The 12,030-nt window shown below is 35.3% G+C and overlaps 1 protein-coding gene across 9 annotated transcripts in view; it reads left to right on the top strand.

Annotated features, from left to right (window-relative positions):
* CADPS2 (calcium dependent secretion activator 2) overlaps positions 1-12,030 on the top strand; it is a 556,850-nt gene that overhangs the window by 438,582 nt on the left and 106,238 nt on the right. For 5 of the 9 annotated variants that reach the window (XM_079149839.1, XM_079149831.1, XM_079149835.1 and 2 more), the window contains exons 15-17: positions 163-226; positions 3,246-3,369; positions 5,418-5,438. In XM_079149839.1, the coding sequence (XP_079005965.1) occupies positions 163-226; positions 3,246-3,369; positions 5,418-5,438 (209 nt within the window). The remainder of the gene's footprint in view (positions 1-162; positions 227-3,245; positions 3,370-5,417; positions 5,439-12,030) is intronic. The other 4 variants (XM_079149833.1, XM_079149834.1, XM_079149837.1 and 1 more) reach the window with 1 other exon arrangement.

Genomic DNA, 12,030 nt, shown 5'->3' on the forward strand with positions numbered 1-12,030 from the left:
GACTAGGTAAATTTTAGCAGTTAAAAGTTTTCCCGGATGAGTTGATGCTATTTTAAACTCTTCTTGTGGTTTTCTAATAATGCCAAGTAATATAAGTGTGAGTCATCTACCTCTTGGGTATTAAATGTTTGACTTTTTTATTTCTTTCTTTTGTCTTTAAAGATACTGCTTTCCCTTTGGACGACCTGAAGGTGCTCTAAAAGCTACGCTCTCATTACTTGAAAGGGTATGTTTGGACATTACTTTGTAAACTCTATTTGCATTGTCAGTTGCTGTGTATATTGGTTATTGAACTAGGCACACAGTCTCATTCCTCATGAGTCTACTACAAGAGTTTGTTGCATTTCATGAATTTCTTACCTTTTGTTACTACATTCAGATTCTCCCTCTACCAACCTCTCCCTCCTGGAAAACTTTCCATTGCCATCCTATCCTTTGGATAACATTTATATTTCTACCTCCTTTTTTCTCTCATGCTGCTAAGCTTCTTTTTATTTTCCAGTTAATTTTCTGTTTTTCAAGGTCTTTTATTATCTCTTCAACTTTATTTGTACTTCTGCCTGCCATAGTCCTCAGTGACTGGAAGAGTATATCATTTAATGTGCATAAACAAATCATTCCTATCATTCCTTCCATTCAAAATACGTTTCAGAATTTATTTCACTTCAATTTGTGTGTTTCCTTAAATGGATTCACGAGTTTTAGAAAGTGTTTTCCCCTACAAGATCAATAGTAAATAAGAGTTTAAATTCATGCTAAAACTTTTACGTTTTATACTTACATTTGTAAGTATAAACGCCTGTGTGGCAGTTGAGGTCTGAAAGGGAGGTATCTTTTTCATCTGCCCATAGATCTGTTCATATTCTAGTTGGATGCTAATAGTTAAACTGTTTGATAATTTAGTCAGCTCCTGTTCAATATCAGAATTTAAAAGAATTTCTGGGCATCATCTGTAGCTCATGATTCAATTATCCTGGTCCTGATTTATCGACTCGTTCTTGTCTCTTTTTCTGCCAAATTCACTCTAGAGATTTATGTTGTTTATTAGCAACTCCACTCAAAGCAGAAAGGCAAGACATTGCTCAGATATTATAGCTCTGTTCCAGTGACTTAAGAATGTGGGAGATGAGGACTAGAACTGATGATTAAAATGAAATCTTCAGATTATAGATGGATTTCATTTATATATCCCTGTCTTACCCCTGGTTGTTGTGCACTGTGTGATAGAATATTATTATAAAATTATATCATGCTAGAATTTTGGTAAGAAAATCTGCATGTAACCCAAGCTTTTCAGAATATTCATTTCATTCTGTTCATTAAGATATCACACATAAAATGAAATCCTTAAAGAGCACTTTACTTTTTTGGAACTGCATCCCATCATGTATACCTGGTGCAGCCTCTCTGTGTCCTGGTTTCCATGGCAGAGCTTTCTCCTCCTCACAGCAGGGAAGAGTTAGTAATAGCAGAGATGCCCTTGTGCCCTGCATTGACAGGTGACAGGAGGAACAGTGACCTTTATTCCAGTTATAGTCATTAATCACATCTCTTGGCTGATAGAGAAATGTTAAAGACCATTTCTTCATTTTTTTACGTCTCTTGACTTATTGACAACTCAGGAAAATAAAATTAAATCTACATGTGCATTCTGAATACTTATGAAACCTTGGAAGAACACAGGAAGGAAGTATGAAAAGAGAGGTTTGTATCTCCCACTTCACCAGAAAATAGGATTCAGTTTTATCCCATTCCAAATTAAGTGCCCAGATCTTACAGAATATGAAATATTGCCTAATTTAAGCCCCAGAGTCACCTCTGTGGCAGTCATAAATTGTCATTTCTAGTAGCTATTGCTGCTATTTAAAGTTTATCACCATGGGAAGCCTAATGATAAAGTTAAAAATTCTTTCTATCAAACAAAGTTGATCTTAATGTTAAACTTTAGCAAAAATCACATTTAATAGAGTAGTGCATGTTTAAAGCTTATATGTATTCTATTATGCACAAAAGGATTTTCTGATTACAAAGAGTCTGAAGTATAGGTCTGATTAAAGTTTCAGAATAGCATGAAGGATAGTTGAATTTGATAAGGGGAAATTTTTTAAATGATAGTTTACCATTTTCAAAAAAGGAAATCTTGCATAATAAAATGTTAAAATACTATTCCACTCTTGAATGATTGAAAAAATTAGAGATTGCAATATCCTTAGCGATGAGGCTGATTGAAAAGAGAATGAAGTAATGATTAAATAGATTCTTTCCTGTTCTTTCGAGACAAAAGACTAATAGAATAGTTAGAGCACCTACAAAAGCATCATCTTCTTTCTATTTTGTCATATATAATATCATTTGAATATAAGCGCAAGAAAAATTGTGCTAACTATATGGAATAATAGAGTTTGACTAATAGTATAATCAAAAGTGATTGTGAGCAGTTTCATCATTAAGAAAGTTTTAAAGAAAATGATTAATGAGTCATTATAAAAAGTGTTTACATTTATATGGCATTTTGAATTTTGGATATAATTGTATTTATTCCTTGGTAATAATAAAAGTTTTTAAGGAAGACTCCAAAAACATTTTTGGAACCCAACAGAGAATAATTAGTTATTTTGTTCAAAACTGCAGGAAGTTTCCATATATTTTAGCCTTTGATATTTTATAAGCATTCATTTCACTAAGACAAAGCAGTTTTCTTCCCCTTCTTTTTATAGTTTGTCGCAGTATGTTCAGTAGATCACAGTCATTAAGGTTTAATTAGTGAAAGAAGTCCTCTTGATTTTTACAGAGATTGAAAATATGCCTATTCCTAATAGTTTTTCTCTTATTATTTTCAAATATATTGCTCAGAAGAGCTAGGGCTTTTAAATTAGAGAAGTACAAGACAAACTTTGTTTATTATTTGTCCCAAGTACTGTAATCCTGACCTGAAACAGCTGCTCTAATGGTGTCTTGGGTCCCTGGAGGAAAAGTGACAGTCACACTGAATGGTGGCCTGGCCTATGGGAGGTTTTGATGTGCATAAATGAGGCTTAAACAGGAGGAACCAAGACTGAAGGATTAGGTTCCCAGTTGTGAAGTGCCGACTCTTTACTTACCCCCAAGTTATAGAGGACCCCCTTCCCCCCTTCCCCCTCCCCAGGAATAGGCGTGTCTAGGACAATTTGTGCCATTTAAGTATTTATTTTATGCAACATCTGTCTTCTATCTTTCTCTCCCCCCCCCCACTTCTTTCTCTGTAGGTTTTAATGAAAGATATTGCCACTCCCATACCAGCAGAAGAGGTGAAGAAAGTGGTCAGAAAATGTCTCGAGAAAGCTGCCTTGATCAATTACACTAGACTCACAGAATATGCCAAAATAGAAGGTCAGTGCAGTGAGCAATTGCCCAAGTGGCAGTGAGAGCCAACAATGCCTATTAACTGAGTTTTCAATGAGAAGTCCTTTCCTTTCCTGAACAGTCCTGGACCATGGCAAAGGGAAATGTCTCATTAAAATCTCAGCTGGTGAACTGAAGAGCTTTTTCCTATTCATTGCTTTAATATGCCTCCTGGGACTCTGCTTGAATGAAAGACCCAGGATTCGTGCCTAAGTTGTCCTTTGTTCTTATTTTGAGTTTTCAAGAAACCAAAGGTGTTTTCATGGGCTGTATTTTTTGACATTACTTGTAAGTATGTCTAACATTTCAACTGTGGGCTCTGCACTCTTTCCCAATCAGTATCAGTGTAGTATTATGTAATTTTATTTTCTATTCTGCAGTGTCACTCAGAGAAGGAAGAAACTTGTTGATTATTGTGAGGGTTGAAAGAAACCTATAGAACTTCCTGTAGCTTTTAATTGCTTGTGATATATTGATGCATTTGAAAGATTAGATCTCTGGAGGGGACTGTGCACTTTTTTCTCTTTCTTTGGGTTTTAGTCATTAAGGACACTGATATTTAAAATGTTTAGAGATAAGTAGATTGGAATTTGTGGCAAAATCGGCTTCTATTCATTGATCCTTTGAAAGATTTATCTAAAAGAAGCAGAAAAGACCTCTGATTCTTTGCTCAAATTACCATAAACTGACTTATGTAAACATGTAGCATTACCTGAGGGAGGAAAGAAGTTTGAAGTTAATGTTAAATACTTTATCTAAAAATAAAAAGTGAATCATCCTTTAGAAAAATTTTAGCAATAGAAAATTATGCTTAGTGAATTATAAATTTATGAATTAGTTGATATTAGGATAGCATTGTCAAAATTCAGCCAATGGAAAACATCTGATTATAATTGGTTGTGCTATCACTCCTTTTCTCTCTCCAAATCTGGTCAAGCTCTCTAACAAGCATGTGATAACCAACCTCCTGAGTGATTAACAAAAAAGCCATCTCATCACTATAGCAACCAATATTATATCACGAGAGTAACAACATGACACCTCCTTAGTTACCAGTTTAACATCATTAATTATGATATCATGTCGTGTTAAAGCGAAAGCAGTGAACATTAGATCATTTGAGGAGGGTGGAAGATAAACATGTTGGTTTTCGGTTTTGAATACTCATTCAAGTAATTTTCATGTTCAGGAGTATTAAGTGTTCTGAACAGAGATTCAGAGAATTAACATAAAAATAGACATATTAAAGCCTTCAAATCTGTCAAAGAAAAAAAGTTTGTGCATACCTCCAATGAGCACAATATTATTTTATACAAATGTTATCAACCTTATCCAAAACACTATGTTTCCTTTTGTTCTTCATTGTTAGCTAACAATTTTCGGCCATTGCCTTATTCAAAAATACTGAAAAGGTACACACTACATTTTTATACGGTCTCCATTTATTTTATTACAGTCATAAAGTCCAGTTTAAAATGAATAAAGAACGTTTTATTTGTGCATGTAAAGACAACTCTGTATTAGTGAACACCTATGTAGGACCAAATGGAGGATGAGCAGAGACCACACCTGCCTCACCTCATGTCTCCAGTCTAGTGTGAGAAGATTCTAGAAAATGAATCCTAGCAATCTACTCAGGTGGAACTACCAAGCAATCTCCTCTCAAAAATAAAAAAAAAAGAAAAAAGAAAAAGAAAAAACAACACAAAGAACCAACAAAGTGATGCAGGGCTGGGGTGCAGCTCAGTGGCAAGTGGCTGCCTGGCTTGCAATCCCCGGCACCACACAAGCAAAAATTCTCTTGCTCATTAGCTGAGAAAAACTCTGCTTTTTAATTATCTACTTTCTCCCTCCTTTTTTATCTTTAGAAAATGTGCTTTTGTTTTGTGTCCAGGACCAGGCCAAGAACAAAATCAAATTTATGTTAGAAATAGAAAGGAAAACTTACTTTTCCTTGTTTGATTGATCTTCTGCATTACATGAGCATCATGAGTAGTCTTTGCTTTTCTCCTAAATTCTCTTTTCTTATGTTTTAGGCCCGGCAGAAAAGGAAACAGGTAATTGATGTCTCTGCATGCCTGTGCCATTATTTCTAACATGGTGGTGTGATTTTTTTGTTGTTGTCGTTAAACTACTCTTTTGAGGTATTACTGACATGCAAACAGCTGTATTTATTTAATGTATACAGCTTAGATAAATTTGAAGATAAATATAAAGCCATGAAACCATCACCAAAATCAATGCTCTAAACTCATTTATCACTTCCAAAAGTTTCCTCCTACCATCTTCATCATTATTATTTGTGATAAAAACACTTACCATGAGATCTACCCTCTTCATGATTTTTAAGTGTACAAACCGTTAACTTTAGGTGTTCTGTTGTGCAGTAGGCTTACTCAGCTTGCACAGCTGAAACTTGGAACCCCATAATTAATACCTGCCCCATTTGTCCTTTCCTTAACCCCTAGCAATCACTGTTTTATACTCCACTTGAATGGGTTCAACTAGTTTAGATTTCTCATATAAGGGAGTTCCATGGTTTGTCCTTATGTATCTAGCTTATATACCAGAAGTGGGATTGCTAAATCCTATGGTAGTTCTATGTTTTTTTGTTTTTGTTTTTGTTTTTTACAAGAACCACCATTCTGTTTTTTTAGACTGGCTGTACCAGTTCACATTCCCACCAATAGTACCTAAGGGTTCTCGTTTCCCTTCATCCTCACCAACACTTAGTGTGGTAATAGGCAGTGTTTGGTTTTGATAATAGTCACCCTAACAGGAGTAAGTTGATATCACATTCTGGTTTTGATTTCCATTTCCCTGAAGTAGTATTGAGCATTTTTCAGGTACCTGTTAACCACTGGTAGTCCTCTTTTGAGAGCTGTCTCTGATCCTCTGCCCATATTAAATTGGTTGTTTTTTATGATGTTTTGTTTTGTGGGCTGTTGAGTAAGTTTTCTTATGTATTCCAGGTATTAGCCCTTTTTTGGATATATAGTTTGCAAATATTTTCTTGCCTTCTGTAGTTTGCTTTTTCATCTTGCCTTTCCTTTGCTCTTGGTAGTCTGGTGTTTGGAGATTGACAAATGGCTCTCTCTTTTCAGGGCATCTGTTAGATCATTTTGACTAAGGATACTAAAAAGGCTTGGACTTTTTTCAGAACTATTGCTGGGCTTTGTTGGGAAAACATAGTGCTTTATCTCTGTAAAAGTCCAACAGTATTTTTTGATAATGAATTCAAAGCAAAGAACCTGAGGCCATGTTAATGTTATGCATTGTGTTTAAAGCTTGGACACTCATCTTATTTGGAAGCAATTGCCAATATTTGAAGGGCTCTTAGAACTAAAAGAGAACACCATCTTCCTTTATCACTCTTGAAAAATAACATGAAAATAAAAAGCATAAATTCTATTACATAAAAGTAAGCAGTTCTTAACTCTGAAAGTTGTTAATCAGGAATAAGCAGAGGTTATGAAAACCCTTATCTCAGGAAAGTGCTCAGAAATAGTTTTTCTCTGCATCTCTGTAATTTTAAAGATTGTATTGCTTTTCTGTTGTGCCTCTTATGACGATTATCAATAATTTAACTTCATATGCCACTTTCTGTCCATCCTATCTGCCTGCTCTTTATCCCCTGTGGGCAGAGTCCTTTCTGCCTTCTTCCTAGTATCACAGCAATAAGCACTGTACCTGGTGACACAGAGGAGGCACTCAGAGATATTAGTTCCATTTGGAAATAATGGAGCAAGAGACAAGTAATAGACCTTTCTAAGCCTAGTTTCTTCATTTTATTCTTATTTACTTGCAAAGTTGATTGGCTTATTTTTCACTGATGTCTTTCATTAACACATCTCCCTTCCTCCCTCCCTGCCTCCCTCCTTCCCTCCCCTGCCCTCTCTCCCTCTGTCTCTAACTTTTAGCATGGAAGCTTTTAAAATTATTTTCAGTATTTGACCCTAGAAGGTGACAGGGAGAAACAAAACAAAACAAAACAAAAAACACTCAGATTCATCCACAAGAAGGAAAAAGAAGATACCTTAAAATGTTTGATAAATGCTCTTTAGGGAAAAACATAATAGGAAAAAATAAGTTATCATCATCCCCACCTAAGGCAGTCCATTGCAATAGCAACAATCCCATGCTCTTTAACAAACTTTTCAAAGTTTTATGATGTTAAACTCCACTACACTATTATTGTGTAAATTAAGTTTTTATTCTAGTTTACAAACAAGTCAGGAGTGTCTGGCTTTCCCTCTGCTGCAGGATAAATAAGCCAGTCTGCTGGGACTAGACTCAGGTGTCCTGATCCCTAACCTATGAAGTACATTCCTCCTGTGAAATAGGAAGGGGTCACAGTGGACCTCTGTGAAGTGTGAACAGGGGTGCCCTGTAGATTTGCCTTCCTCTATTAAAGAGAGTGGGGGAGGAGGAGGGGTATCCCCCACATTCCCACTGCCCCTAGATGGAAGTTTTCCCTGCACTTCTATCTAGCATCCATATCACTGCTCAACCATACAGGTAAGCAACTTTAGGAAAAATACATTTATTAATATAATACCTTATTTTAGGTAGATGGGAGTGAAGGGAGGAGAAGGGATATTGGGGTAGGAATGATAGTAGAGTGAAACAGACATTATCACCTCATGTACATGTATGACTGCATGACCGATGTGATCCTGCAATATGTACAATAATCAGAAAAATGAGAAACTATACTCCATTTATGTATGATCTATCAAAATGCATAAATGCATTCTACTGTCATGTACGATAAATTATAACAAGTAAAAAAAATTTAAATTAAATGCTTATTTAGAACAGAAAAATTAGCATGATCTCTGATTTAAATGAATGGAAGGGAAAGCTAATCTCAGTTGAAAAATGTTCTGAAGTTAACAGGAGTTTCTAAGAAATGGTTTTACCTTCTTTTAGTTGCATTTAGTAGCAGGTTAGCCTTTTAGGATTAACTAGTAGATGTGCTTACAGGAGTGCTTTTAAAAGTGGGTAAAAATGAGAGTATCAATTGCATGTCTAAGTGTTCAAAAGCTTGATGACTCTTTCAAATGGTAGTCTCTTAAGCACTTATGCTACCTAAAAAGAGCAAAATTCTGCCCAAGATGTGTTGTAATTTTGTCAGCTCTTGACTGCCTATGTGTTCCAGAGGTTTTCTGTTTACATTGTTCCATTAGTTACTTAAACAACTTCACAAAATGGAGATTTGACATAGGAGATCACTGAGACTTCAGAAAAGACACTAGTAACTTGCAGGAGGCCTTGCTATTGTCATTGAAACTCAGCAGATCTGGGATTCACACCATGTATCTCAGACCCCAGGGCCCCCTCCTATTCTTCCCATTGCTGCTGCAACTCCAAGACTGTCTGCATCAAAGTAATGACATCTTATATAAACACTCAGGCACAGCCCAAAAGCCAAGGCTTCCTGTTTGTTAATATTTGTACTTTTTCCAATAACAATACTCTTATTTGGTCACAAGAGCAAAAAAACTTCTGTGCCAGGCACTATTTTAAGCTCTTTATATGTTTCAAATCATTTACTCCTTACAACGATCCTTTGCAATAAATATTATTGTTATTATTTTTTCTTTTTTGAGAAAACTGAACAAGAGAAGTTGTACACGTAATTACCAGGTGGATCATTAGAAATCAACCGTCTATCTAACTGCTTGCCTCTCTCCATCTTTCTCCCTCCTGAAAAGCTTGTATAGTTATATTTGTACTCAGTTAATAATTGTCTTGCTTTTTTCTCATAGATCTCATGATGTCAGGTATTGAAAGTGATTAAAATTTAAAATTGAGAAGTCCCCTCCCAACCCAGACAACACAGTGTACATAGTTCATTCGCCTGACTTTCTGTCCTATGATGTTAGCTACATGAGGGTAAGGCGTTTCATGTTTTCCTAACTGCTATCTCCACAGTGCTGAGAAAAGTATACAGCACATATTTGGTACTCCATAAATATTTATCAAACATAAAATGAGTTTATGGCACAAACTGTTATCAGGCTACTTGTAGCAGAAATAACAGCCATAAACTGGCAGGCTGCCTTCCAAAAGGTCATTCGAACCAATCACTGAATAATTAAAATGTAGGGCGAAAGCTAACCACTTAAAAAATAACGAGAAAAATAAACCCAAGTTTTCTGGTGCTTTTATAACAGGGAGAAGCAGAAAGGCACTAGCATGGCTCAGAAAGGCAGAGGTTCTGGATAGCAGATGTATTTTTGGTGCTGAGTATCTAACCTGCTTCTGTTGTTTTATAATCCAGCATGCTGCTCGGTTGTGACTCAAGTTCTCTTCCATCCTTGGAAATCCTTCAGATCTCCATTGGCAGCATGAGTGTGTAGAATAAAGAGATTCTAAAATTTGGTAATGGAGTAAATAAAGCCAATAGACTCTCTCTAGATATCTTTTTCCCTTCTAGGGAATTGTTGGCATGTTTCATGAGAACTGATGGTTCATTTTGAGAACTGAAATTTCTAGACAGCAATTCTTTTTTAATTTGGAAGCTATAAAAAGCTATTTGCTTGAATTTTTTTTTTTTTTTTGTAATACTACTTAAGAAATCTTTGATTTACACAGTAGTAAAATCAACTAGATTTCTTCTTGGTTTAATTATGCTACTAACTATACTAGTTATATAGTGAGATTATTTATAATCTGGAATTCAAAATGACACTGAAACTCTGTTTTCCTAGTTTGTTTTCTTTAGATCACGTATCTTATTGATGCAATTTAGGCATATATATATAATATATATATTACATATATATATATTATATATGTAATATATAATACATATATATGTAATATATAATATATATATTATATATGTTATATATGTAATATATAATATATATAATATATTACATATATATGTATTATATATTACATATTGGGAGGGGGATAACAGGGGTTGATTCTGGGGGTATTTAATCACTGAGCCACATCCCCAGCCCATTTTATTTTTTATTTTGAGACATCTCACTAACTTACCTAGGGCCTCACTGAATTGCTGAGGTTGGCTTTCAACATGCAATCCTCCTGCCCCAGCCTCCCAAGTTGCTGGGATTACAGACTTGTGCAACCATACCCGGCAGTATTATTTTTAAAGAAAAATTGATGTGTTCTTCAGTTCAAAGAATTTCTCGTAGACAAGAACAGCAATAATCATCTCATAACAGTCCTGCTTTCTCCTGAAAACTATGTATCATAGTGTGACTTATACTTGCTACTTCTTGGAGCCAGCCTTGACATGGGATCTTTCACATAGGCTTCTTGGGAATGTTGAAATGTGGAGGTGTCCTGAAGAAAAGGTGGTGTGGATGGTATAGATGAAGTCTTTGTGTGGGGAGGATCTTTTTCGGCCCTCTGGTTGCCAGGTTCCCAGGTCCAAGCCCCAGTGAGCTCATTTTCAGAGTCTCAGTTGAACGAATGGGAAGGCTTCCCCAGAGGGCACAGTGCTGACTTTGTTTTAAAAAAGAAGTTGCACTGTGGCAGTCCTTACGTCATTAGAATGTGTATGCCATCTAGGTAGCATTTTAATTTAGAACTGTATTGTCAGACAATAGTGATAAATAAGAAAGAAATAAAAGCTTTCGTTCTTGAGAACTTGTGTGCCTAGAAGCTGAGTGTGTAGACCAAAGGACATAGTTGATGAAAATGTTTGGTTAGCAGTGGCAAATTTTTTGCTAATATTTCGAAGATAACGTAAGAGTTTTCTGTCAAAGACACTTTATGTTTGCTTATAAATTTGATTTAAATTGAGTACTATATGTCACCATGAACTGTGGTTTCTAACATCTAAATGCTAGACCAAAATTTAATGTTCCCCTAAACATTGACATCCCTTTCCATAAAATACTTTGTATATTGAAGGAAATTGAATTCTCACCCAAAAGAAAGCAAGAATTCCTACCCAACTTTTTTGAGGAGTATGGTATGGACAATGGGATCTTGCTCACAAAGTAATATGACTGCTTCCAGTTCACCTGCTGATTAGGGACAGAACAGTAGATACAATTAGACTTTAAACAATGAAGATAATTACTGATTTTTTTTCTTTAGCATATTTGAGAAAATCCTTTCAGTAGAGTTTTTAGTTAGTAAAGCATTATGTGTATTTATCATAAAAGCTTGTTGTGTGAGCTACACAGATTTAGTTTCTGTGATCATCTGGATAAAAGATTAACTGAAATATATTTTTGTATTATATATAAGATGCGGGTATTGTTCATAAGATCAATGGAATATTTAAATTTCCTAAGAAGATAAATTTTTTTCTGATAGCCATAAGTTTCTTTGATTCCACCATCTAGTATGATACAATGGAAGTGTTAACCTTCAACTAGATTTATCAATATGTTTTTATCAACATATTGAATTAGGTGTCTTTGAGACTGCTCCCTGACCACATGACTGTTCTTTTTCTATTCAACATACAGACAAGAAAGTGTCAAGAACATAATCCCCTTTAAGTAGTGCAAAAGTAAAACTCACTCACTTGGCCTTTTCCTCATCTGATCTGCAATGAATGAGGACTCCTACCATGTTTATTTGCCTCAACATTTCTCCCACCTACTCACTAACCACACAGGAAAATAATCCCACACTATGTAATTTGTGTTCACA

The sequence above is a fragment of the Sciurus vulgaris genome (assembly GCF_902686455.1).
Source record: "Sciurus vulgaris genome assembly, chromosome: 8".
NCBI lineage: Eukaryota > Metazoa > Chordata > Mammalia > Rodentia > Sciuridae > Sciurus > Sciurus vulgaris.